Below are 27602 nucleotides of genomic sequence, written 5' to 3' on the forward strand. Positions count from 1 at the left end.
AGTCTGAGGGGCAGGAAGCTCCTGTCCCGCCCGGGAGGTGTATTTGGGACACGTGTTGTAGCCCCGCGGGATATCCCTGCGCTCCCCGCTTAGTGGGTCATGATGAGACCACCCACCGGGTGTCAGCTCTGGCCCTCCGGTGTGCCTCAGTTTCCCGTCTGCATCGGGGACACCACTTCTCAGGACAGGAAGGCGTCGCAAGAACAGCTGAGACAGACGGGTCGTCCCGTAGAGCTGAGAAGTGTGGGGTGTGACTTTCGGTTCCCCGTCGGGGGTTGAGTGGGGAGCGCAGGGCGGGCGCGGCCCCAGGAGCTCGGCGCGCCGCGGGCCCCCAGCCCAAGGCGAAGCGGGAGAACACCGGGCGCCGGCGGACCGGCCGGAGGATGGGCAGTCGCTCTGCTCTGCACCCGGCCGATCTCCAGGGCGGTTCGGGGCAAGTGGGCGGGGGCTCCGGGCCAGCGGCCGCGGGGCCGGGGCGGGCCGGCCGGCGGGGCATTTAAACCCAGCTGCTGCGGGCTGGGACGCGCCGCCCCGCACCCTCCGCCCCGCGCCGTGCACCTCGCCGCCGACTTCGGGCCCCGGCAGGCAGGCAGGATGCGGTCCTCCTTGGCTCCGGGCATCTGGTTCCTCCGCACCTTCTCCAGGGACAGCTGGTGAGCAGCGCGGGGAGTGGAGGGAGGCGCGCCGGGCTGGGGCAGCTTCCCCTCCGCGGGCCGGGAGCCTGTGGACCGGGGCCGGGACCCGGCGGCGGGCGGCCTCGCTGCGCTTGATTGAGCGCAGGCTCCTTCTGCGGCGCCGCAGGAAGGTGAACCCGAATGGCTTGCGCTGGGACACACACACACACACACACACACACACTCGGGAGGACCTTCAGGGCCCCTCACTTGCATTGGGGCCCGGGAAACCCGGGATAGTGGAGTTGCTGGAAAGTGGCGATTGGAGTCGTGGAGTGCCCCTTTCCCCTCGGACAACACACACACAAAGGCCAGAACGCGCGGTCCCGGGAGCTTGTCTCCAGGGGCTCCCGGCCCCCAGGGACTTACCGGGAGGGCTTATCTCTCAGACCAGAGCAGGCAGCCGCTCAGCTGGGTAGTCACCCCAACAGTGGGCAACCCCAACAGTGAGTGAGCCACTTCCACAGTAGCTTTCCTCCTGACCCAGGGCGGCCCCAGATGGCCGTGTGTGTGTGTGTGTGTGTGTGTATGTGTGTGTGTGTGTGTGTGTGTGTGGTGCAGAGCTTTCAGCTCACTCTTCACCAGAGACCACCCCCTGGAGCAGTTGGTTTGGTCTGCAGAGTGTTTGTTGTTGTTGTTGTTTTAATATCGTTTGTTGCCAACATTTACAAATTATAAAATTTAACATAGCCAGATTCCTGGCTTCTCTTAAAAAACAGATGAAGCAATACCAGGCCTGAACTCCCAAATTATCTTACTAGGACTTAAGAGATTCCCCTTTAGATGGGGCACGTGTTCTGAACGTGACCAACTCGGTCTAGTTTTAAAACGTAAAATCCCACATTCCTGACCCCCTTGGTCCTTGGGCTGGTTGGTCACCCTAGGCGCTTTCCTATTGGCCACTCTAGGCGCTTTCCTATTGGCCACTCTAGGCGCTTTCCTATTGGCCACCCTATGGGCTTTCCTATTGGTCTTTCCTATTGGTGACAGTCCTCATTCCTTCCAGCCTTCTTCACTTCTATACATGACTCATTTGGTCCTTTTTGAGCTTGGAACTATTAAAATAGATCTTTTCAGAAAAAGAGAAAACCTGCTTCTCATAAGGATGTAAAAATGAACAAGTGTTAAAGATGTTATTTTACTCATAACGAGGGAATCAGAAGATGTTATAATCTAGGAAACATAAAATGTAGGGAGGGGTTAATGGGGAGTTACTGTTTAATGGGGACAGATCTTCAGTTTGGGAAGATGAAAAGGTCCTGGAAATGGATGGTGGCGATGGTTGCACCACAGTATGAAGGGGGTTAATACCACTGAACCGTACACTTAACAAGGATTAAAGTGGGCCCTGGACAGTGTGGCTCACTGGTTGGAACATCCGTGTTGCTCAGTGGTTGGAGCGTCAGCCCACTCACCAAAGGGTTGAGGATCGATTCCAGGCCAAGGGGTCAAGTCCCGGTTAAGGGCACGAACCTGTGTTGCAGATTCCATCTCTGGCCCTGGTTGGGGCGCGTGCGGCAGGCAACCTATCTATGTGTCTCCCTCACATCAATGTTTCTCTCTCTCCCCTCCCTCCCTTCCACTCTCTAAAAAAAGAAACATCATTGGAAAAAAATATCCTCAGATAAGGATTAACAACAACAACAACAACAAAAATGGTTACAACAGTAAATTTTATGTTATATATATTTTACCACAATTTTAAAAAGAGAGACTCCAAAGAGCATGCCCATTTATAAATCAGGAATATTGAGGCGAAACTAGTATTTCCACAGGCTGGGAGGAAAGACTATTGAAACTGCCAGTTCACAGACGTATTTTGTCTGACTTAGTTTCCCACCCCCGTGAAGCCCTGTCAACAGCCTGTGGGTCAATGAAAGGCACAATCGGATAAGCCGGAGAGGAGTCCTCTAGACACTGCAGTTCTCCAGTGAATCACAGAAGTATTTCCTGTAGCTTCCCCTGCGCTGATAACAAACAGTCACAAAGAAAGACCAGGCTTGCTCATAAAATAAGATTTGTCTCCTTGGATATGATCGTATGATATAAGTGTAGCAAGAGGGCTATTTTGTAATATCGGCCTTGGGAAGTTTGTTTTGCTGGATTTTTTTTTTATAAGGAATCTTAGATTGGACTTCGAAACACTTGTTATTGGTGACGGTTCGAAATAAGGAAGCCAAGAAATGCCACTCGGTTTTACCTGCTGTGCCTGTACATTTGGGCAAAGTCCTCCTTCCCTGAGGTCCCCCAAATATCCTAAGGCTTCTGGGCTGGCCAGGGAGTGACCTCCCTTATTTGCATATAAGGGAAAACAATAAGCCAATTTTCTTGGGAGGGTTTTATTAGTCTTGGCTCCATACAGTCAACCTTGGTTCCTTAAAAAGGGCTGAGTATGTCTAATTAATTGAGCATCGTTGTTAATTACGACATTCCAGGGAAGGCCTTGGTTGCATAACCAATTTTTCTAACTATGCCCTGCTTTAAAAAAAAAAAAAAAAAAAAAAAGGACAGATGCTTATTGAACTTTTGAAAATAACCATCTTGCTATGAAAAGCAAGAAGACTCAACAAAAGTTTTTGAATTCTGGGGAATCAGGTAGGGGGAATAAGATATTCACCAATGTTTCATTTCGGTTTACTAAAACAGAGTCTACTAAATTGTTAGGGGCTACATACAGCTTGAGAAGAAGGAGAAAGGGCTGCCTTATAGATCCAGAAAGCAGAACACCAACACGACGTCAACAATATTCCAATCACAAACAGCGAGCATCCCTCGCCAGTTTATTCACTCCTATGTGGCTGCTTCTTGTTCGCCGAGTTGGGTTTGCAGCCTCACAGACCTGTCTGCTTCTTGACTAAAGAGCTTTGAAAATTCCTGACTTAGTCCGTTGGTATGTCCTTAAGGGTGTCTAAGCGATGCCATCAGAAGCGAGTGTCCAAGAGCAAGTGACTGGTACAGCACTTTTCCGAGCCAGTTCTTGGTTGTTAAAGATAAGACCTTGGACCTCTATCGCAGAGCCTTTAGGAAGCCTCCGAGGAGAACAAAACAAAAGCCCTTTGTAAATGACAGAGACCTAAAAAGGAGCAGATTAACGTACTACTGATAATTTTCAAAAGAGCTAACAAGGACTGCTTTATTGTTGTTCCTGAAGTATGCAAAACAAAATAAAGCCACCCCTTCCCCCAATCTAGACAATAACATCTGATTTATAAAAAAAAAAATGGCTGGACATGCTTTTTATAGAGGAAAAATCTTGAGGTATATAAAAACCCCAAGACATAATTTACATATGTACCAAGGATATTCCAAGAATATCAACTAAACTCAGTTCGTAAGCCTGGAGTGAATCCTAAACATCTGTATTTAATAAAACTCCATAGGAAAGTCTGATGTACATGCCCTGGTGAAAACCACTGACCTAGAAGATGTTAGACTCAAAGAAGTGAGGTTGTAGCCCAGAGAACATTTTAAACCCAACCCAAATCATGACTGGTAACACTATATACCGTTACTATCAGGTAACGTATCAGCAGGATGCTGATCCATGGAAACAAACCGTGGACCAGAGAGGGCACTAAGAAAGCTGTAGAAACTTCTCACACAGCATGCAATTTCTGAAACATTTATATAAATAACATTTTCCCTTTAAAATTTAACTTAGAGAAGGCTGAGCATCTCTTCTGGTTTCACAGTTATTTCCGTGCAGTTGCTCAACAATAACATATGAAATACACCTGATTAGTTCTAGCCCCTCTCTTTTTAAAAGGTGAAAGAACTGATCTTTGTGGTTTTTCCAGAAGTCCCCTAGGGCCGTGGTCAGCAAACTGCGGCTCGCAAGCCACATGCAGCTCGCAAGCCACATGCGGCTCTTTGGCCCCTTGAATGTGGCTCTTCCACAAAATACCACGGCCTGGGCGAGTCTATTTTGAAGAAGTGGCGTTAGAAGAAGTTTAAGTTTAAAAATTTTGGCTCTCAAAAGAAATTTCAATCGTTGTACTGTTGATATTTGGCTCTGTTGACTAATTAGTTTGCCGATCACTGCCCTAGGGCATCTCAAAGGTAGTTTTAGGTACAAAAGATATCCTGAACGCTTTATTTGATTTGTGTTTGTTTAGGATTTGGTTGGGGGAAGACAAAGGTGATTAGGAGGCCTGAACGCTTATCATGAGTGCTAAGAAACAGCCCTTGCCCCACCCATTTGAAAGTAATAACATTATGTTTAAAAATAAACATAGAAGGTAACGCCGTAAAGAAATGGTGCTTTCCTAAGAGGGTTTTTTTTGCTTTAAAAAGTGTGGGAAATTATTCTGGTAAGACACAGAATTTGTGCTATCTAGGCAGATTAGATAGGAGGTAAAAAAAAAAATAATAACATTTTACAATTCATTAAGAGCAGACCAATATTCAAGAAAATGTGATTTTAACAGAGAGAAAACCAAATTCTACGTTTGCATTGACATAATTTCCGATACTAAAGGAACCACATCCTCTTTTTCTTAAATAATAGGAATAAAATAAAAACTGAGCCAGCTTTGACAAATTTCCTAAAACAAATACCAATTAACAAAAATGTTAATTGCTTCTTTTTAACGCATTATCTGCAGCTGCTATAATCCAAGGCAAATCTAATCCCCTGTCCACACACCCTTCAGGTTCTGTCCTTCATTGTCCTCTTCCTTATTCTGGAACAACCAGTCACTTTACGTTAGGGTAAAACTTTTATTTTCTTCTTATTATTAAACAAAAACACATCTCATTTCCCTGTATGCAAATTTGCACCTCTCTGCCACTATTGTTCCTAATAGAGTCTCATTCACAGATATCGACTGTACCCTTTAACCAGAGTAACATATTTCAGTGAAAATGGTGGGGGTGGGGGTGGATGCGGGGAGAGTGGTTGATTATAAGCGGCCTGTCCCACACCAGCATTTTGGAAGAGCTGGCAAACACACAGGACACAACTTCTACAGCCACACTCGTCATTCACCCGCTTCTTCAAGCATAAATCCAACCACTGCTCGCCCGAATCTCCCAGATTTAAGGAAGATCTGGCCCGGAATCCTTTCCCCACTGTATGCCCCGCGCAGCTAGCTTTCCTCAGCCTCAGTTTCCCCATCGGTAAAAGGTGGGTTCTAGAGGACAAACGTGGTATGTGTCCATTCTTGAACCCCGGTGCCTAATGGCGGGGGCGCGATAAATGCTCTTCTTCCCTCGTGAATGTGGGTTTGGACTCCTATCGAACAGTCGGTGTTAATATACACTGAGTGGCCAGATTATGATGATCTCTGAACGCATAATAATCTGGCCACTCAGTGTATATCCTATATAATAAAAGGCTAATGTGCAAATTGTCCCCTCGACCAGGAGTTCGACCAGCAGGCAGGCTGGCCAACCGCCCATGTCCCCTCCCCCTGGCCAGGCTGGCCGGATTCCACCCATGCACGAATTCATGAACTGGGTCTCTAATATATATATATACTGAGTGGCCAGATTATTATGCGTTCAGAGATCATCATAATCTGGCCACTCAGTGTAGTTCCCACTGTAGGCACATGATGATGCTGAGATTGGAGGCCTGCAGAGATGGAGAGGACATGGTCCTCCCTTCTCGGAACGAAGGCTCAGCTGGAGAGAGGGTGTGCACGCCTGTTACCAAATTTACTGCTTCTGCATGTCCCCAAGGAAGGTATTCTAGGTGAATGGAGGAAGCAGGCGTAGCTGGACACAGCGAGGGTGGATTGGGCCTGAACTTTGGATTCCTCGCCTATAAAGTGAGAATACTGGGAATCCCTCCCGGGGAAGATGTGAGGGTTAAAGGAGGTCGGTGCCTGAGGCTCCCAGGCCAGCGGCAGGCTCCCATTGGGCACTGATTATGGACTATCCCTCCACTTGCTTTTCCTACTAGCATCAGGCCTCGTTGAGTTGTAGCTCACTGCAGAGTCCCCCCACCCGACATGGGTGTGCTGAGGCACAGAGAAGCTGTGCTGCTTGTCCAGCGTCGCACAGCCGTAAATGGCTGAACCGGGATTTGAATCCAGGTGAGCCTGCCGCCCAAGCTGTCCTCCTGCTGAGAGTACGGAAGGGGGAGAGATCACAAGGCCATTTGGCCTTAGGCAGATCATTTTTATCTCTCTAAGGCTCCAGGTCCTGGTCTATAAAATGGAAACAAAAAACAAAAAACGGTGTACCTATATCACAGGGTTTTGGTGAAATTAAATAAGTCATTTAAAGCACTCAGCCCAGTGCCTGGCGTACAGTCAGCATCGGCGGGGGCTGGTGCGTTGCTCCGGAGGGAGGGATTCCTCCTCATTAGAGGAAAAGGTAGCGGGTGACTTGGTGGAGCTGGAGGTACTGTGAGCCCAGGGCATGGAGCAAGGACCTGGCAGTGAAGGTGTGGCCTGTGTATTGAAGGCCAGAAGGTGCAGCTGCAGCTGCAGGTGCCCAGCGGACTGAGGAACATCTCAGCCCCTGAGATGAGGCCCAGAGGCAGGCAGCACGGGTTCCTGCCCCTCCTCCTACCCGGTTCGTGGCCATTCATCGTCCTCCCGAGCTCTGGGCCTGGTCAGGGCCCTGCCTTCCGTGGCAGCGTCTGCACAGACATGTCTGCGAGCTGGCAACATGGGCATCTTGCCAGAGAGATGCCCGGGGCTGTCCTTGTGGGGCTGGGCCCATTTCCTGGGGCCCTGGGAGGGGAACAGCTCAGGCCAAGGAGAGGAGAAGCCTGTGGGAGGAGGGACCAGCAGGATGAGCAGGACTGGGGAAGGGGAGGCAGGGGAGCCGGAGCTGTGACTCCCACCTGGCCGTGTCCCCACACCTGAGTCTTTCCATGTGGGCCGGAGGGGCCGAGGCTGGCGGGTGGCTGCTGCAGGGATGAATGGCTCTGCCCTTACTCGGCCAAGGGCTCACGCTGCGGATCCATTGGCTTTTGTGTCTAATCCTACAACAGTCTGGTGTGGCGGGAGCTTATTATTATCTTATTTATAAGAAGATCAGACTGAGGCGTAGAGAGGTTAAGCAAGTTGCTCAAGGACACGGCTAGCAGCTGAACCAGAATTTAAGACTCATCCTCTTATGGTCTAAGTTCTTTCCCTGTTTTGCGATGACTCAGATCTGGGGCCCCAGTGCTGCCAAGATGGCTTTCTTTTGTCTTATTTTCCTGGAAGCGGCAAAGCGGTACTCGGTGAGGGTGGCAGAAAGGCCTCCTTCAGACGAGCAATGACGGTGACAGGATGCTCTGAAAAGGAAGGCGAGGGCCTGGAGCAGGACCCGGAGAGCTCAGCGCCGGGGCCTTGTCCCTCTCCTCCGCCTCTCAGGGTCAGGGCTGAGCCAGGGCGCGTGACCCAGGTCCCCCCTCCCTCCCCCGCCCAGTGTGACTGCTGCTTCCCCCTCGGCTGCTGCTTCCTCTTCCTCCCTGCAGTTTCCTCTTTCCCTCCTTCAGAGCAGGATGGGGGCACCTTCCCAGGCCCCATGGACGGGTCTAGACGGCAGCGAGGGTTTGGATGGTCTAAGTCCGTGGCCGGCAAACGGCGGCTCGCGAGCCACATGCGGCTCTGTGGCCCCTTGAGTGTGGCTCTTCCACAAAATACCACGGCCTGGGCGAGTCTATTTTGAAGAAGTGGCGTTAGAAGAAGTTTAAGTTTAAAAAGTGTGGCTCTCAAAAGACATTTCCATCGTCGTCCTGTTGATATTTGGCTCTGTTGACTCATGAGTTTGCCGACCACTGGCTTAGCCCTTCTTCAGAAGGACCGACGTCACACCCGTTGACCATCTCTTCCAAACCCTCCCAACCCTCCCACTCTTCCCAGCTTAGTCCAGCTGCCTGAACAAAACCTCAAGCTGGAGCTTAAAGCCGTGCCTTTTCACTCTGCCTGGATGCACAGGGCTCCCCTACTTAGTTCCCTTCTCCAAGCAAAACAATCATGTTTTCCTCTTCCCTGAAAAAGATCATTATGTGACCTACTCATTCTTCTGTAGAGTCCCGGGCTCCTCGTGGCTACTAGCTGATGTCTGCTTCCTGTGGGAAGGTGTGCGGGGCGGGCGGGGGACAAGCCCTGAGTGATCTTGGCCTCTCTGAGCAAGCGCCCCGAGTCCCAGGAAGGGGAACAGTAGAGGACTCGCTGGCTGGCTCTCTGCTCCAGGAGGGCTCCATGTCCTCAGTGCCCAGAGGCCCTCCCAGACCTGGCCTGTCGCTGTGCCATCTTGTGCACGGAAGGCCTGGCTCAGGACCCTGCCCTGTGGTGTCTGTCCCAGGCTGGCCTTTCCCCACGTGAAGTCTCCAGGGGCAGGGCAGGATTGGGCAGGGCGTGGAGCGGCGGCGCTGTCACCACTGGCCTGGTTCTTTTTTTTTAAAATATATATTTTATTGATTTTTCACAGAGAGGAAGGAGAGGGATAGAGAGCCAGAAACATCGATGAGAGAGAAACATGGATCAGCTGCCTCTTGCACACCCCCCACTGGAGATGTGCCCGCAACCAAGGCACATGCCCCTGACCTGAACCGAACCCGGGACCCCTGAGTCCGCAGGCGGACGCTCTACCCACTGAGCCAAACCGGTTTCGGCTGGCCTGGTTCTTACAGAGCCCAGCACTCTATCCTTTTCAGTCCCGCTGAGTCCTAGAACAGGCACATCCACGGACAGGCCACCAGGTCTGTTTTCCCAGGGCAAGTGCCACGGGCCCCTGCAGCCACAGCCAGGAGCCACGTGAGAAGCCCTAGACACCTAGTAGCCGCCCCTCTTAGGGCAGGGAGTGGCAGGATTGATTGAGGAGGGAGTGTAAGTTCCCACCGGCCTTACATGGGGGAGGGACTGTCAGCAATGCGGATGCAGAGCCAGGAAGGGGGATGCAGGGAGTGGGGGGTGACCGACTGGGTGGCCACTCAGGAAAGGGACCTCTTCCCACCATCTTCTAAGGCCAAGGTCCCTTGTTGTTTTCTGTACTGGTGGTAGGTCCAATAGATCCTTTGTTTTTTGTGGGTGTTTTTTTTTTTCTCTGTTGCTGCTTTGTGACAAGTTGGTTCCTATCTCAGAAGCGGTCCCAGTGCAAAGTCATACCATGGTCGATAAAGCCAAAGTCATATCATGCTCCCCCGAGAGGATCCGTTGGACCGTCAGCTAATCCTTGAGATAGCGGCCCGCCTCTCTGCTGGTCGTGGTTGCCCGGTATCCAGTGCCCGCACGGCAGGTGGGACTCTAAAAAGCGCCGCTGCTTCGTCGCTTCTCTGCCCTTTGGCGAAGATCAAGTGTAAAACGGGCCGCTTCTGGCAAACAAAGCCGGCCCCGGTCTGGGGACCTCACCACTCATGTGCGTTGGTCCTTGGCCCTTGTGCCAGGCCAGCCTCACCTTTGTGCCAGGTTGCCATCCTCCGCCCTCGCAGCCACCCTGGGGCAGTGAGGTGAAGCCCAGCTGTGTGTGTGTTTGCCCCCTGCGCCTTCGGGGCCTCCCGATTCTGCAGGCAGGGCTTGTGAGAAGTGAAACCTGCGGCTGCCCACGCTGCTGGCGCGCGTCAGCTGTCTTTCCTGCGAGTTACTGTGCGTTTGGCAGCCTTGCCCTCAGCTCAGCCCAGCCCTTAACCGGACAGATGTTCCCGGTCCCCTTTGAACTGGGCCTTTTTCTCAGAACAGTGGCCAAAGTGGAATGGGAAGAGGGCTGGGCGGAGAGGAGAGGAGGCCTGGCTGCAGGCTCTGCCCAGCCAGCTGGGAGACTGAGCTCATCCCTCCGGCACGCCGAGCCCAGGCAGGAAGTCCCAGAGGGGGCCGTGCCAGGCCCAGCATCACTCAGCGCAGTGGCGGCCTCCTGCCCCCGCCAGGGCGGGAGCGCTGCCAGTCGGGATGGCAGCGTGCACCTCTGCTGAGCCTCTGTGTCTGCTCCCAGGTCACGTGGCAGGCCCGGCAGGCCGGGTCTGCTCTGAACCATGGCAGGCTCCCCGCAGGCACTGGCACCTGCCCCGGGTGGTTCAGCTGGCCCAGGTGTGAATACTGGGGGAGTGGGGCGGAAGGGGAGTCCTGGCCTCCCAATCCCCACCTCCCAGGGAGTCCAGGGGCTGGAACGCCCGCCACCCGGAGGAGTGTGGTGCCAGGCCCACCCCGCCTCACCGCCTGTAACAGAGCAGCACGGGGTGTTTCAGCCCCTCCAGCTCGTCTTCCCCATCTGAAAGTTTAAACTACCAGCAGCTGCCCGGCCGGCGTGGCTCAGTGGTTGAGCATCGACCTATGAACCAGGAGGTCACAATTCAGTTCCCGGTCAGGGCACACGCACGGGTTGCGGGCTCGATCTCCAGGGTGGGGTGTGCAGGAGGCATCCAATCAATGATTCTCTCTCATCATTGATGTTTCTATCTCTCTCTCCTTCTCCCTTCCTCTCTGAAATCAATAAAAAATATATTAAAACATAAAAATAAAACACCAGCAGCTGTCCCGCTGGGTGTCCGGAACTCATAAGACCCTTGGTCGTTGGCACCACCTCCCTAACCTGTCACTGACCCTACGAGAAAGGTGCCGATCTCCGCTTTTCACGTGAGCAAATGGGGGTGAGGAGTGAAGCCAGGTTCTGCCTGATTCCCAAGTCCTCGCTCTTTTTTTTTTCTACTGAGACTCCAACTCCCCGAGATGTAGCTCCGAGGGTTCCCCACGGTGAAGCCGTGTGCCGGGGAGGGGCTGGCAGCATGGAAAAGGCAGTGAGGAAGCCTGCCCCGAGCTCCCCCAAATAGTGCACAGAGCAGAGCCTCGGGGGGTGTCCAGACCTCTCTGACCTAGAAAATGCCAGCCCCTTCCGTGCCTTCCCATCACTGTCACCACATGGCCCCACATGACCTGTCCCCTGCCTCCTTCCAGCGTGGCTCAGCCCCGCCTTCCACATGCCCTGAGCCACCTGGCCTCCCCCTGCTTGTTTTTGAAGATTCCGCTGAAGCCTCGCCTCCCACCCCAGCTGGCCTCGGCGCCCCTCCTGTGCCTCCTTGCTGTGCATGGCCGCCCGCCTGTGTAGCACTGTGCCCCAATTCTGTATGCGCCCCCTGACCTGTGAGCACCCGAGGGCAGAGATCCCTGCGACCGTTTCTCTGGCATGTTGCTGGATCCCTACCCAGTGCCTGGCACGCAGTAGGCACACGTGTGGGTGGGAGAATCAGATGTCAGAGCTGGCATCGCTGTGTCCTGTGGTGGCACGGCCCCTCCCCCGCGGTCCGGAGAGGAGTCCAGATGAAAAGTGCCTGGAGCAGCGAGGGAAGGACAGCGGGGACACCGGCAGGAGAGAGCCCAGGGAGACTGTCTGGGTCCCTGCTCGGTGGGCAGGTCCTGGCGCTTGGGGTGGAAGCAGCGTGGCGGTGGGGAGTGGCGGTGGGAGGACAGGGCGGCTGGCCGCCACGCTGGACTTGCGAGCCCCTCACTGGCTCTGAGCAGCTCCTCAGAGGGCTCACGTGGCTGCTGAGTGGCAGCCTGGCTTCCCAGGCAGTACCAGGCTCCATCGCTGGCAAGGGGCCTCCCTGCCGGGCCCGTCAGGGGAGAGCAGTCCGAGCCAGCGCCTCGGGGACCTTTCAGATCCAGAGGAGATGTGATTTGTCACCATGGTCAGTGGCTGCGTCCGTGTGGCAGCCAAGATAGGCTCCGCTGAGGCCCAGAGTCTTCATGGTGGCACCACAGGGACCAGGGACCAGGGTGAGAGCAGTTATGGGTTCGCCTCTCTTCGAGGCACACGTGGTTGGTGCTTATCTCCGTGTGCAATTGAGGAGGAAACCAGGGGCTTGCATCTGATACACAGTCAGAGCTTTCAGCTTCTTCCCGACCAGGCAGCCTCCCCGGCAGGGAGCTACCCCCAGGGGTTACCTGTAGGGCTGCAGCTTTCTTCCATCCATCGCTCTCTGAAGGCCAGCTGGGCACCCCCTCCAAATTCCCCTCGGAGTCTGCAAGCCCCTGACTAGGAGTCATGAGCCAAATGCCAACGGTGGGAAACACTCCTGCCACCAAGCTTGCTGATGCCCGTCACGGTGACAGTCACCTTGGAGTAACCCCAGGGTCCCTGGAGAACCCACGCACCCTTGGGAGCCGGTAGCCGGAGGGGCCAGGTGGTAGGGGAACGTGAGATCCAGGCTAGATAGTTGGAACTTCGTCCTCAGCAGAATGGAGAGCCCCTGGAAAAGTGGGTAATGAATGAAGCGGGGCACGTGTGCCTTCATCCTTTTCAGAAGATGAATTGGGGCCCGGCCAGTGTGGCTCAGTGGTTGAGCATTGACCTATGAACCGGGAGGTCACGGTTCGATTCCCGGTCAGGGCACATGCCCAGGTTGTGGGCTCGATCCCCAGTGTGGGGCATACAGGAGGCAGCTGATCAATGATTCTCTCTCATCATTGATGTTTCTGTCTCTTTCTTCCTCTCTGAAATAAAAAAATATAAATATATTAAAAAAAAAAAGATGAATTGGGGGCAATGGAGAGAATGGAGACAGAGAACCGAGGCAGAAAGCGTGCATCCAGGCGTGCCTAGAGAAGGGCCTGGGAGCCCACCCTAAATTCAGGCTCTGCCTAAATTCCCTTCGTGACACATTTAGAAGAAGTGAGTGTGGGTTCTGGAGGTAGATTCCAGGAAGGGCCGGTTGAGTCCCACTGTCCGGCCCCTTAGGTTCATGGCGCTGAGGGATGCAGAGGGCTTCAGGTCCCTCCCAGCCTCCTCCCCCTCCCACCCCCACCATGAGATCTTGAATGGACCAGAGCTTTGGGTCTCTCTGAGTGCCTGGCCCTTTCTCCTGGGCAGGGAACCCTTTTGCAGCCCATTTTCCATGCACCTCCTGACGCCAGTTGCTGACTCAGCTCAGCTGATCTCTGCTGGGGACGCAGACAGTGACTCAGGGCACCGAGGCCCTTCGCAGGCCCGCAGCCGGGCATGCATGGAAACTTGACTGGTGTTTGGCTGAACCGTTGTTTCCACCCCAGACGGCAGCGCACGGGGTGAGAAGTGGGGGGTGAGGGGGCACATGTGATGTGTGAGCCACAGATGGAGGGAATGACCCTGCTGTCCAGCGGGAGGCGAGACCGGGACCAGGAAGAGCACGTGGTTCTGTCTGCAGCTTTTCCCCTGGGGCCACGTTTCCATGTACGGTCTGGGCTCTGCGGGGGACAGGCCGCCGGGGGCTGGTTCCGCTGTGTTCTGAGCTCACAGGGACTATTGAGCTCACTGTGGAGAGAGACCCTTCTCCCCTCTCAGCCTCCCACCCGCTCCCGTCATTTCTGGTATTTTAAACACGATTTTAGCTCCCTGCTCCCCGTCTCTCTCACACATGCCTCCACCCAGGCACCCTGACCTCAGTGAGGCCGGATGAGCGCAGAGGTGACGGAGGTGCCAAGAGGCATGCTGGGTGCTGGTGCTGAGCCAGCGCTGTTGGAAGTTGGGACCAGGAAGACCGGGCTCCCTGAGCACCCTGGCCTGGGCATCTGTTCCTCCTCTCCCTGTGGCCTCTGCCCAAGACTCTCGTGTCTGGAGGGGGCCTGAAGGCAGAGACGTGGAGGCGCTGAGGCCCGGGGCGGCAGCGTGGGCCTAGGCGGCAATTTGGGTCCGATCTCCCTGCTAACCCGGACGCCCACCTTTCCCTGCAGGTACCGAGGCTTCATCCTGCTGCTCACCTTCCTCATCTACACGTGTTATCACATGTCCAGGAAGCCCATCAGTGTGGTGAAGGTGAGGCTGGCCTAGCGGTGGGGAAGATGCAGGAGATGCTAGAGAAATACGTGCTAGGCGAGGGGCCCGGAACTCGGCCCAGGACCATCCTCCTTCTTACCGCGGCCACCGAGCCGGCTCCTCCGCCTGGCGGCTCCCTCTGTTAGTAGCCCTCCTGTTGCAGAGACCCGCCCTAGCGCTCCTGTGAGTTTATTCACCGAGACACAGGGCCCGTGGCTGTGGTGCATGAGCGAGCAAGGACCCTGGGCTCTGTGGGCTCTGCCTTCACTGAGGGTCCGCTATGGCCTCCTGTCCCTGTACCAGGGGAGGTGCCAGAGGCTGGAGCAGAGGCCGGTGGGGAGGCAGTATAGCTGGTCTGGCTGGGGAGGGAGTTGCTTGCTCCTCTCAGCTGAGGGGGCTGAGGGGCCCCTGGCCCGTGTATCCCGTTGTCTGTCCAGAGCCGTCTGCACCAGAACTGCTCAGAGATCATCCAGCCCCCCAATGCCACCCACAGTCCCAACGACACCACCTGGTGCAACTGGCCTCCGTTTGGTAAGAATGGGGCCAGTTACTCCCCCACCCTCCCCGGGAAGGGGGTCCAGGGCCAGAGAGGCCTTCCTGCAGGGGCAGGGGAGCCGGGCAGCGAGCTCAGCTGTCTCCCCCTTCCGCTTCCAGACCAGGACAACTACAAGGAGCTGCTGGGCGCCGTGGACAACGCCTTCCTGGTGGCCTACGCCATCGGCATGTTCATCAGGTGAGCGGGGCGGGGCCGGGGTGGGTGGTCCCGAGCTGCTGCCGCCCTCATTCACCGGGGAGCACAGCGGGTCACAGTGACAAAGCTGCCAGCTCCCCCGGTGGAAATGAGACCGAGACTTCTGCACGTGCGCTCAGCCACAGCCATTCTCGTTTCCCCGTGTGGTCACTCCCACTTCCAGTCGCTCTTTTCCTGGAAAGCCTTTCCCGGACGCTCCTTCTGATTCCGCGCGGGGTGGCAGGGTCCGTGGTGTGGCTGGAATACAGTTTGTTCTGGACCCGGATCCTTCAAGGCGGGGCGCTGGATGCAAAAACGGGCAGGAAGCCCTGTCTCTGGTCCTGGGCCTCCATTAGCAAGGCAGGCATGGTGTTTGTCACCAGGAGTCCGGCAGGTACCACCTCCAGCAAGCTCTCAGCCTGACGGGACCAGCAGCAGCTGGGTACACACAGTGTGGGGGTTCCGGGGTGCTCCGGAGGCTCCGGGGTGGCCACTTAGTCCAGGCCGGGGTTAGAGAAGAGGGACTAGGGAAGGCTTCTTGAAGGAGATGCTGTTGGCACCGATGCGGAGCAGGGGGTGGCGGTGGGGAAGGGGCGAGGCAGGAGGCTAGCATGGGGAAAGGAAGGAAGTGGGAGGCGGCGTGATCAGGGCTGGGGTGCAGGTAGCAGCAGGAGATGGGCTGGAGAATGAGCCACGTGGGCCAGGCCATGGGCACAGGAGAGCGTTGGAGGGTTCCACTCGGGGTGTCGTGTTCAGATTTACATTTCAGACAGGCCACGCCGAGGGGGACGAGAGGCAGGTAAAGGGAGGGCAAGGCCGAAGGCCTGGTTATGCGAGGAAGCAGATGGATGACAGTGCAGCAACACTCAAAAAATATATTTTTTTATTGGTTCCAGAGAGGAAGTGAAAGGGAGAGAGAGAGAGAAACATCAATGATGAGAGGGTCACTAAACCGCTGCCTCCTGCACGCCCCACACTGGGGATCGAGCCCACAACCTGGGCATGTGCCCCTGACCGGGAATCGAACCGTGACCTCCTGGTTCATAGGTCGATGCTCAACCACTGAGCCACACTGGCTGGGCGCAGCTACGCTTGGAGAGCACTTGTGTTAGAACAGTGGTCGGCAAACTCATTAGTCAACAGAGCTAAATATCAACAGTACGACGACTGAAATTTCTTTGGAGAGCCAAATTTTTTTAACTTAAACTATATAGGTAGGTGCATTGTTATTCACTTAATTAGGGTACTCCTTCCCATCGCACTGTACGTGCGCGCCCGCACGTGGTATTTTGTGGAAGAGTCACACTCAAGGGGCCAAAGAGCCTCATGTGGCTTGCGAGCCGCGGTTTGCCGACCACTGAGTTGGAACAGCAGTAATAGAGGTGGAAAGACGACATGCTAGGAACTCTTTACGAGTAGGATTGGTGGGTTTGGAGATTGAATGTGAAGGGTGGGATGGAGGTGGCTTTGTGGTTTCTGGCTCGAGTGGCCACGGGCGGTGGTGCCATTCACTCCGATGAGGGCACCGGAGCGGGCTGGGTGGGGTAAGGAGGAAGAGTTCAGTTTTCGAGTGTTGAGTCTCAAGTGTTTGGGGGCCTCCAGGCCAAGGTGTCCAGAAGTATCTGGATGTGCTGGCAGCGCCGGGGGAGAGAGCGGACTGAAGAAATGCACTCGGTGGTAGTTACAACCGCAAAAATGCTGCAAGAGAGGCTCCCAAGAAAATCAGTGAGGAGGCGTGGTCAGCCAAGGGGGAGGGGCTGAAACCCTCCAGAGTGACCTGGAGCAGGCCAGCGGGAGAACAGATCTAGGAGCGTGGTCAGCAGGTTCAAGTAAAGCAGAGAAGCCTAGTGAGTGGAGGGCAGCGGGTGTCCCTGGCTGTGGCAACACAGAGGTCACTGTGGGTCACCTTGGCCAGGGCCGCCCCGCCCAGTGGAGTGCTGGGGGAAGAAATGGAGGCAGGGTTGAGGAGTGCAGATCGCGGGGCTAACCACAAACCTAACTCAATTCTCCAGTGGGATTTTCGGGGAGCGGCTCCCTCTTCGTTACTACCTTTCAGCCGGAATGCTGCTCAGTGGCCTCTTCACCTCGCTCTTTGGCCTGGGGTATTTCTGGGACATCCACGTGCTCTGGTACTTCGTGCTCATTCAGGTATGAGCCTCCGTCTTGCTCTCGGGCCGCTGTTTCCATCTCAGGAAGAATCCAGTCCCCCTCACCCGCCCCAGGTCATGGCCGAAGGAGGCCCTCACGCCTCCCGCCCAGCCCACTGCTCTTGTGTTATGCCCCATAGGGTCTCACCTCCCAGGGTCACGCATTCTCCCCCTCCGTAAGTCTGCACTGAGCACACCCCGGGTCACTACGGTGCCTGAGACTGGGTCTCTGCAGCAAAGGATCTTGGGCCTCTGATGTTGAACCTCCCCAGCCCGGGATGGGTCAGAGCAGGGAGTGGGCAGCATGCCAGGCCGGTCCCACCTGCCTGCTCTCTCCCTGCAGATCTGCAATGGACTCGTCCAGACCACAGGCTGGCCCTCGGTGGTGACCTGCGTGGGCAACTGGTTTGGGAAGGGGAGGTGAGTGTGACAAAGGAGTGTGAGCAGGAGGTTCCCTGGGAGGGCGGGGGTAGTGAGGAGGTCACTGGGCCCCTAACGTCATTTTAGGGTAAACAGTTAGAAACTTGCCTCCATTTTGCCGAGTTGCATATGCTGAGTGAGATAAACATGTCAGTGACAAAAGCAGTACTGATTTTCTATTGATTAGGTTTTAACGCATAAAACAGCAACTTTAATTATGCTTTTCCTCGTAACAAATGAATTTCCATTTCTCCTAAAGGCAAAAAAGAAGCCTGTAAAACTGTGGGTTTTGTTTGTTTTTTCCTTGAGCTGGCTTTTCTTTTTTTAAACATATTTTTATTGATTTCAGAGAGGAAGAGAGAGAGAGAGAGAGTGAAGGGGAGAGAGAGAGAGGGAGGGGGGGGAGAGAAAGAAACATCAATGATGAGAGAGAATCATTGATTGGCTGCCTCCTGCATGCCCCACATTGGGGATTGCAACCCAGACTAGTGCCCTGACCAGGAATCGAACCATGACCTCCTGGTTCATAGGTTGATGCTCAACCACTGAGCCACGCCAGCTGTGCCTGAGCTAGGTTTTATGCAAAAAAAAAAAGGTTGCTTTAAGGCAGGACTTCTCACCTCGGCACTGTTGACTTTTGGGGCTGGAGGATTCTTGATCCTGAGGGCCAGCTGTGTATTGTAGATGCTTAGCAGCATCTGCCCACTAGGTGCCGCTAGCGCATCCTGAGCTGTGACTGCCAAAACTCTCCCGACATGGCCCAGTCCCCTGGGGGTTGAGGACCAGTGCTTTAGAGTTACAGCCACAGGAAAGGGAGACGAGGGGGTGGGGGTCTTGACCCCTGAGGACAGCAGAGCTCCACGGGCAGGCCCTGTGTGCCGGCTCAGGTCTGCAGGCCTGGCTGTCCCTCGTCTGATCCCAGCCATCCCTCCCCTTTCCCTGGTACGGAGCAGCCAGCTTTCTGCACTTGGCCAGGGCAATCGAGGTGAACCCTATGCTTCCCTTTTTACTTTTTCTGCTCTTCTCCCCTCCCCCTCCTCATCTTCCCTCATTCACTCCCTCCCTCTCTCCAGGCGGGGGCTCATCATGGGCATCTGGAATTCCCACACATCCGTGGGCAACATCCTGGGCTCCCTGATCGCCGGCATCTGGGTGAGCGAGCAATGGGGCCTGTCCTTCGTCGTCCCCGGTGTCATCACGGCTGCCATGGGCATCGTCACCTTCCTCTTTCTCATCGAGTGTGAGTGGACCCTCCCTCCCCACAGGGCCCGTAGCTCTGGGAGAAGGCAGCTGGCTAGGGGAAGATGCCTGGTCACAGAGCGGGAGGACCGGATGTGGGACTCGGGACAAGCCACCGCTCTGAGCTAGTTGGTGCTTGGCAAGTGCTGGCTGAGTGTGAGGGGAGAAGGGGGGGTAGACAGGACACTCCCACATTCGCTGTTCTCATCCCACCCCTGACAGCCTGAGTCAGCTAGCCCAGGTAGCAGGGCCACTTCGTAGCAGGAGAAGGGAAGTCCCGGAGGCATTAGTGACAAGGCAGGTGATGGAGAGCCAGGCCTAGCAGGTGGGCTCCGGCTCCGGCTCCGGCTCCCTCGTGTGGCCACTTTGGGGGTGGGGACCAGTCCCAGTGCAAGGGGAGGGCCCGGCCTGAGGAAAGCTTCTTAGAAGGTTTTTGTTTCAGACCCAGAGGATGTGGACTGCACCACCCCTCAGCACCACGTGAGTGTGCACCCCCCACCGCTCCCTGCCCTCCCACTGCACCCCCAGACAGGGCTGGGGGTTGGAGGAGGAAGCTCTGAGCCGGGTTACCTCATAGGCCCCATGCCAAGCCCTTGGATTGGCTCCTCGCAGCCCGGGGGGGCCTCAGGTGGTCAGTCCAGTCCCAAGAGGACTCACATCTCTCCCCGCTTCGGAGCCCCTGCCTCTCACGAGGGCCATCCCTCCAGCCGGCAGGAGGGGGCACATGGACGTGCCCACAGCACGGTCTCATCTCTGTTCAGGGGGAGCCGGATGAGAAGCAGGACAGCCCTGAGGACGCCGGGAACAACCCCTACTGCCACCAGGAGAGCAGCCTGGAGGCGGCCGCAGGATGCTCCAAGGAGCCAGGCGCTCAGCCCGCGGCCATCAGCTTTTGGGGGGCGCTCATGATCCCGGTGAGAAGCGGGGGGAATGGAGAGGGGCGGGGCCCTCTAGGTTTCTCTGTAGGATGTCGGGAGAGGGGGTCGCAGGGTGCTCTGGGGTTTCCAGAGTTTCGTCACAGGAGGGGCCTCGGCTGGGTCACAGGGAGGCTTGTCTGGACACAGCGCTGGGGCGGCGCACACGTTGCTCTCATGACAGTGGGTGTGGCTGGAGGTGCTTCGGGTGGTGAGGGGTGCAGGGTGCTGGGTGGTGCTCAGCTGCCCCGGAGGCTGCACCCTTCTCACCGTGCCCTCTGCTCCGCTCCCAGGGTGTCATCGAGTTCTCTCTGTGTCTGCTCTTTGCCAAGCTGGTCAGCTACACCTTCCTCTACTGGCTGCCCCTCTACATCTTCAATGTGGGTAAGTTCCGGGGAGAAGCGGCGAGGAAGGGGTTTCTGGTCCGAGAGGAAACCACTGCGTGATGCCTGTGATTCCAGGATGCAGGCAGGATCTCGGCTGAGCCACTCGGAGGGCAAAGAGTGATTTTTATTTATTTTTAAAAAATATTTTTATTGATTTCAGAGAGGAAGAAAGAGGGGGAGAGGGATAGAAATATCAATGATGAGAGAGAATCATTGACCGGCTGCCTCCTGCACGCCCCACACTGGGGATCGAGCCCGCAACCCGGGCATGTACCCTTGACTGGGAATTGAACCGTGACCTCCTGGTTCATAGGTCAATGCTCAACCACTGAGCCACACCTGCCAGGTGCGATTTTTATTTTTAAATGTGAAGATGAACCTTGTATGCTACCCCTCAGGCCCTGACTCCAGCCACCCTTCCCTCCTTGGGCTGAGTTAGGAACCGGAAGCTCTGTTCTGTAATCCCCCCCAACTTCTCCATCCTTTAGTGTAGGGGAAACCCACCTCCAGGCTGCTTGGTGGGATTGGAGGGCTCTAGAAAAGGTCTGCCTTTTGTTTTTTAAAATATATTTTATTGATTTTTTACAGAGAAGAAGGGAGAGGGACAGAGAGTTAGAAACATCAATGAGAGAGAAACACTGATCAGCTGCCTCCTGCACACTCCCCACTGGGGATGTGCCTGCAACCAAGGTACATGCCCTTGACTGGGATTGAACCTGGGACCCTTGAGTCCGCAGGCCGACTGCTCTATCCACTGAGCCAAACCAATCAGGGCAAGGTCTGCCTTTTGAATGCTCCCGTAGTCCCTTGAGATTCTGCCAACCCGGGGAAGACCTGGTGAGCCACCCCCACAGCTTGGAGCCTGGAGGGGAACACTGTTCTCCTCTCCCAAGGGGCTGCTGGGAGCCTCATGGGACTCTGCCCGGTGCTGGGTTGGCTGCACGGCCCAGCTCCTGGACCGCTCTTCCTGCCTCTGCCCCGCCCAAGGATGGACAGATGAGGAGAGGTCACTGTTGTGGTTGAAAAGGACGTTTATGTCGGCCTGGCCTGGGTCTTTGCTATTCCCTTGGGTCAGGTGGCTACTCCATCAAGAAACAGACTCCTGGTCCTGGCCAGGTGGTTCTGTTAGTTGGAGCATCATCCCGTACACCAAAAGGTTGCGGGTTCGATCCCTGGTTGGGATGTATACAAAAGGCATCCGATCATTGTTTCTCTCTCACATCAACGTTCCTCTCTCTCTCTCTCTCTCTCTCTCTCAAATCAATAAACATATCCTCGGGTAAGAATTGAAAAAAAAAAAAAGAAACAAGCAGACCCCTGTCCCTGAGCCTCAGAGCTCCGCCAGGGCCAGGCCCCTCCCCCAGGCTGCGCTGCTCCCTCCAAGCCCCACGGGAGGGCCGAGGGCCAAGGCTGCCTTGCCATGTACTGTGCTGACTCTAGACAGGGCACGGTGGGGCTCAGTCAGGGCCACATTTCAAGCTGTAACGTGCCCCACAGCTCCTGTCTGAGGGGCCCCTTGCAAACATAGAGGTGGAGCCTCAGGCAGCTTCGCGGACAGGGCGACTCTTTGTGTTGTGGCCTCGGTGCTGACTTGTGTCAGAGGATGAGTCAACCTTGAGGGCTGGGCTGCAGTTCAGGCTTCTAGTGCTGAGTAACAATTGGGCAAGGCTGGGACCTGAGGTCCTGCTTCCGGTGAGCCTCCTCCCTGGCTGATTCTCCGCGGAGATCGCAGGGGGATGTGACGCCCCCTGGTGGTGGCCTGCCGCTCAGCCTGGAGCAGAGCAGACACCGGCTGGTTGGGCCGAGGCGCAGGGAGAGGTTGATCCCCAGGGGAAGGTGGCCTGGGGATTGGATGCCTAGGCCAGAGCCCAGGGCTTTCAGGGGAAGGCCAGTCTGGGAGGCCAAGGCCATCCTGCGGGGGAAGAAGGCAGAGCAGGGCTGGGGTCCCAAACTGTTGTGAACTCCCTTTGGCGCATCCCTTCCCCTGGTCCTCACGCCTCCCTCTGGGAAAGGAGGCCGTGGGCTGCACCGTCGCCGGTCTTTCTGGCCGACGCCCCGGGATGCCCGCCCCGAGCCCTCAGGCCTGACCGCACAGTTGTGTTTCCACAGCTCACTTCAGTGCCAAGGAGGCAGGGGACCTGTCTACGCTCTTCGACGTCGGTGGCATCACAGGTGGGGCCTCTGCGCTGCGTTCCCCTCTCCTCCTGTGGGGGGGGGGGGGGGGGCGGGGTTGCAGAAAGAACGGGACCTGGGCAGGTGGCATCAGAGAAAAATAGGGCTCCTGCCCAGTGGAGAACCATAGCTCTCGTGTTTGCTCTCCCCTTAAGCAGTGGGTGCAGAAAGCACGTCAAACTCGTTTCGAGGCATGTGGCCACGAGTTTGACATGCTTGTACAGGGAGGACTTTAAGGGAGATGCTCTGCTGGAGGCCCAGGCCAGCGCCGGGCAGTGATGGGGCCGAGCTTGGCCCGGGGGGTTGGAGGGGGTACCATGTGGGTGGGGGGCTGTGGTCGTGCCCTGGGCAGCAGTGAGCGGGCTGGTTTGTGTTCCAGGTGGCATCCTGGCGGGGCTCATCTCCGACTACACCAATGGCAGGGCCACCACCTGCTGCGTCATGCTGATCTTGGCCGCCCCCATGGTGTGTATACGCTCAGGGTCAAGTGTGTGTGCGTCTGTCCCTGCGTGAGGCTGCGGACCTGGGTGTGCACCTGGGCACCCCCAATGCTCCAACCACTGAGGGACGTGTGTGTGGGTGCATCCCTGTGCATAGGAAAGAGACCCAGACTTGGAGTTCAGAAAGGATTAGTGACTATTTGGCTTTGGTGGAGAAGGGGAGACCAGCTGATAAACTTTTTTTTTTTTTTTAAATCCTCACCCGAGGATATTTTTCTCATTGATTTTTAGAGAGAGTAGAAGGGAGGAGCGGGGAGAGAGAGAGAGAGGAAACATCAATGTGAGAGAGACACATGGACTGGCCACCTCTCCCACGAGCCCCAATGGGGGTGGGGGGAGGGAAAGGAGGATGGGGGTTGGCCATGGAACCTGCAACCGAGGTACATGCCCTTGACCCAAATGCTCCAACCACTGAGCCATACCGTCCAGGGCTGATCAACTTCTTGGCCAAGGAAAGAACAGGAAATTGAGCTTAGATACGAGAGACTTTCGGGGGGGGGAAGGAAACAACAAGTTTCCAGATCTCAGACACCCTCATCCTTGGGACGTTTAAGGACCGTGAGACCTGGTATGAGAAGGAAAAGGAGTGGGGTGACCTGTTGGATATAGGGCAGGAGTGGGGTGACCTGTTGGATATAGGGCAGCAGGGGGTTGTCCCAGACTTCCGGGCTCCTGTCCACCACAGGCGGCCCGTGGGAAGCCTGGGCGTGACGCTGCCTCTCCCTTCTTAGTTGTTCCTGTACAACCGCTTTGGCCAGAGCGGGATTGCCAGCTCCATAGGTGAGACGCTGCCAGCCCTGCCAGGCCTCAGGAAGGGCACTGCCTTGGGGGCGCCGGTGGGAGGCACGGGGAAGCAGAGGTGCTCAGCCTGATGCCAGGGGTCTCCTGCTTTGGGGCTGAGGCTGGGTGCAGCCCCGCATCTCTAACCGGCTCTCTGTGACACCTCAGTAATGCTGATCGTCTGCGGGGCCCTGGTCAATGGCCCTTACGCGCTCATCACCACGGCTGTCTCCGCTGACCTCGTAAGTGGGCCGCCTCCCGGAAGCCAGGGGTCACTTGGGGGTCTTGGTCGGGGCTTCTATCTCCTGGTTCGTTTTCCCCACAGCCCTTTCCTCCCTTCTTGGCCGGTTCAGACAAGGTCCTCAAAGTCCTTCGGAATCGCCCTTCCTCTACTCCAAGCCCCAAGGCCTGTCCCGGGGGGTCAGCGCCCCTCCAGGCCCGGCGCCCGGTGCTGCCTCTCGGTTCGGGCCTCACTCTGCTCTCTCTCCCCAGGGGACACACCAGAGCCTGAAAGGCAACGCAAAGGCCCTGTCCACCGTCACGGCCATCATCGACGGCACCGGCTCCATAGGTCTGTGACTGGCTTCTGGCTCCTGGCGGCCGAGCACTGAGCCTTGTCTTGGACATACGCCTCGGGCTGCTGCCGTCACGTGGGCGGGCCCCGGGTCCCCTGGCGGGAGCCCTGCCCTGACACTGCGCTCCACAGGTGCGGCTCTGGGGCCTCTGCTGGCCGGGCTCATCTCGCCCACGGGCTGGAACAACGTCTTCTACATGCTCATCTCTGCTGACGTCCTGGCCTGCTTGGTAAGAGTCCTTGGGGTGCACAGATGGACATTGTGGGGTGTCCTGTCCTGCCAGGCCAGAGCCCTGGAGGCCCAAAGTATGGTCCCCTAGGGGCTCTGGGACAGCAGCCCTTTGCTAAGAACCACGCCACTCCCACGGAGACCCCTGCTGAAGGAAGCGGTGTGCCGGCCCGTTCCCTCCTGCCGGCCCGTTCCCTCCTGCCGGCCCGTTCCCTCCTGCCAGCCCGTTACTGGTCACAGCACTGGCGACTGACCACTGCTCCCTTCCCTCTGTGCCTCCAACTCCCCGCAGCTCCTCTGCCGGCTGGTGTACAAAGAGATCCTGGCCTGGAAGTCACACCTGAGCCAAGGCACAGGGTGAGTCCTCCGGAGAGCGGGAGCCCCGCCTCCCACCTCAGGTCAAACCCGCGGTCAGGCACGCGGCACCCCGGCAGCGGCGGAGCCCAGCTCCGCGCGGACCTCGATGAGTTCCGTGAACGCCCGCCCCGCCCCGGCCCCACTAACCTGCCCTCTGTTGTCCCGTGTGTCTCCGTAGCTCTTGTCTCGCCTTAACCCACACGCAGTAGTCGTTCCCTCAAGCCCCATGACTTTTGTGAGTATTTCCTTCAAGTCTGTAACTAATCATGTGCCAGCGGAATGGGTCCTGCCTGCAAAGCCTCCCTCTTCCAGTGATTCCTCCCCCCCACCCCTACCCGCAACTTTCTCTTTCTTCCTGGGGGCCAGTTCCAAAGGCCGTCCACCCCCGCAGAGCAGGGTGCTTGGGAAGTGATTCCTGAGGCCTGAGCTGCAAGCAGGGTCGCAGCCTCCTCGCTAGGGGAGCAAGTGCACCTCAGGCTCAGAAACCAAGCCCCTGGGCCCCTGCCTGCGGCGTGCAGACAGAAGCGGTTGCCAATCAAAGCCCCTGGGACAAAAATCGAATGCGTGGCGGTGACCGCTGGTGTGCGCTGCCTGTTAGCCAGTGGTGGTGGGTGCGCAGGCTGCGTGCGCGGACAGGCTGGTGGCTGAGCGGGGCTCCGCTGGGGCTGAGGGCTCTGCTGGCCCGTCTGGCTCTCCCCCTGAGCAGGGCCCCCCCCGCTATCGGGAAGCTGGCAGAGCTGTGGACCTGGTGGGGATGGGAAATGTGGGTCCTGGTAACCAGCATGCCGTGTGGGGAAGCGCTTCCCTTTGGGGCGGGTGCCGTAAAGGTTCAGGGCGAACCAGGTTCAGGGCGACACACTGAGAGAGGAGGCATTGAGGACCTCTGTCGTGCCCTGGCCTGGAGGAGCAGGGGGACAGGCCCTGGGGCCAGTGGGTCCTCCAGCTGCCTTCCCTGAGCCAGCCCGCGGGGAGGTTGGGGGATGAAGGATTGGAAAGAAGCAGAAAGGGGGAGGAATGAACATTTAGGAAGCTCTGCCCTGGGCCTGGAGCAGCCTGACGTCAGATCCTTAGCTTACCTCCCAGCCACCTGGAGAGGCAGACAGGCCCGTTAGAGACGAGAGAACAGTGGCCCGGGGATCGGGTTGCCTAAGTGTCCCTGGTGTGAGGGGTCCTTCTCTGAAAGGCCCGGGTGGGGAGCAGAGTAAGGAACCAGGGCAGAGGAGCTCTGGGCGGGAACCACGAATCCCTGGGCAGCCCGCCTTCTCCGCTCGCCTTCCCCTGTGAGGCCCTGGCCACGTTCTCCGAACTTCCCCGTCCCCACGTGTAAAACGGAGCCGCTTAGCCCCACGTACCTGCCGCGGTTGATCCGAGGCCGAGACGGCATGGGATACGTGATATTGCTTTTTAAAGCTGCCAGATGTGGTACAAATATCCTAAGGTTTTAATTTAATCTGGCTTTCTGTTCCCCGCGGAAGAGGCGAGAGGGAGCCCTGGTTACAGAGAACAGGGATGAAGGCAATTATGAAGGGACCCCCAGGAGTCCGCTCTCCCTGTTCCCACCGCTGGGGCTGGAGATTATTAAACTGTCTCTCTCTCTCTCTCTCTTCCTCATTCAGGTATCAAGAACTATGAGGCCCCGATTGGAAGAGAAGCGTGGAGGGCCCCAAAGTGCTCCCCGTGGCAAGACCATTGAATCTGGGGACACTGAGACAAAAGCCTCTTGATTCTCACACCAGCCCTCCCAGCACACGGGGACCCTGAGGGGCTGGGGGAGTCTCCATGGGGAGAGGCCGGCCAGGCGGAAGGCGTCTCCATCCTGCAGAGGGAAATACCTGCTCAGACTCCTGCTGGTTCAGATCCCAGGACGGAGGCCGAGGCTGCCCAGGGCCAACGCCGGGAAAGGCATGTCTGTCCTTTCTGTGCAGAATTGAACCTCTGTCATCAGCTTGTACCTACAGATGGGATTCTGACCCGATTTCAGAGCAGCCCAGCCTCTCTTCGTCCCTTTGTTCACAAGCCATTGATCGCCATTTGAACCTGTTTCTACCTCCTGACCCATTTGGATTGAAGCATCGTTGCTGTATCCAGGGCCAGGACTAGGGGGAGGTGCAGAAGGCGTCATTCTTGGGCCTCCTCTGCCGCACCCTTGTCCCGACCTCTATGTCTCAAGTAGAGACCACACATCAGGGCAGTGCTGTGGGGAGTGGGAGCCAGGACTGAAAATACCAGTGTGTATGTGTTTTTTTTAATATATATATTTTATTGATTTCAGAGAGGAAGGGAGAGGGAGAGAGAGATGGAAACATCAATGAGGAGAGAGAATCATCGATTGGCTGCCTCCTGCATATGCCCCCTACTGGGGTTGGAGCCCGAAACCCAGGCATGTGCCCTGATGGGAATCGAACCATGACCTCCTGGTTCATAGATGGATGCTCAACCACGGAGCCACACCGGCCGGGCCCAGTGTGTGTTTTGATTAAAATGCCAGTGTTTTGATAAAGAAGTGTCAGTGGTTGTTGAGTGCTCCCTGGATGCCTGCTCTCTTCTGGGAACGGAATAGACAGTGGACACAGGAAAAGGACTTAACACCTGACCATAGGGATCGGGGTGACCAGTCTGGGTCCCTCAGGAGCTGTCACCCGTGCAGCTGCCTGCAGCTCTCGGCCGTGGCCTCTTCTGCCCTGGGGCTCCGGGTGGACTTGTTCTGCCCCCTCAAGTCCCCGGCGTGCGCCAGGCCAGGCTAGCTCGTGGCGTTCTGTCTGACCCCCGAAGCCGCCTCTCAGCACCGATACAGGCTTCGTTTGCTGGCTGTGCA

At 56.6% G+C, this 27602-nt stretch overlaps 1 protein-coding gene across 3 annotated transcripts; it reads left to right on the forward strand.

The window, feature by feature from the left end:
• Positions 1-302: 302 nt before the first annotated feature.
• On the forward strand, positions 303-27284 carry SLC37A2 (solute carrier family 37 member 2). 3 transcript variants are annotated; one of them, XM_008142575.3, is made up of 19 exons: positions 303-653; positions 14258-14339; positions 14777-14870; positions 14994-15072; positions 17082-17217; positions 17560-17636; positions 18710-18876; positions 19318-19355; positions 19637-19789; positions 20083-20173; positions 22285-22347; positions 22727-22812; positions 23579-23627; positions 23796-23869; positions 24120-24198; positions 24334-24431; positions 24723-24787; positions 24966-25022; positions 26404-26464. In XM_008142575.3, the coding sequence occupies exons 1-18, from the start codon at positions 595-597 to the stop codon at positions 24994-24996; spliced, it is 1521 nt and encodes a 506-aa protein (XP_008140797.1). In that variant the 5' UTR covers positions 303-594; the 3' UTR covers positions 24997-25022; positions 26404-26464. The 3 variants fall into 3 exon arrangements, with proteins under 3 accessions (XP_008140797.1, XP_028002773.1, XP_054568436.1); XM_028146972.2 differs by lacking the exon at positions 24966-25022 and having other exon boundaries at positions 26404-26501; XM_054712461.1 differs by lacking the exons at positions 24723-24787; positions 24966-25022 and having other exon boundaries at positions 304-653; positions 26404-27284.
• The last annotated feature ends 318 nt before the right edge of the window (positions 27285-27602 follow it).

The sequence above is a fragment of the Eptesicus fuscus genome, chromosome 23, assembly GCF_027574615.1.
Source record: "Eptesicus fuscus isolate TK198812 chromosome 23, DD_ASM_mEF_20220401, whole genome shotgun sequence".
Taxonomy (NCBI): Eukaryota; Metazoa; Chordata; class Mammalia; order Chiroptera; family Vespertilionidae; genus Eptesicus; species Eptesicus fuscus.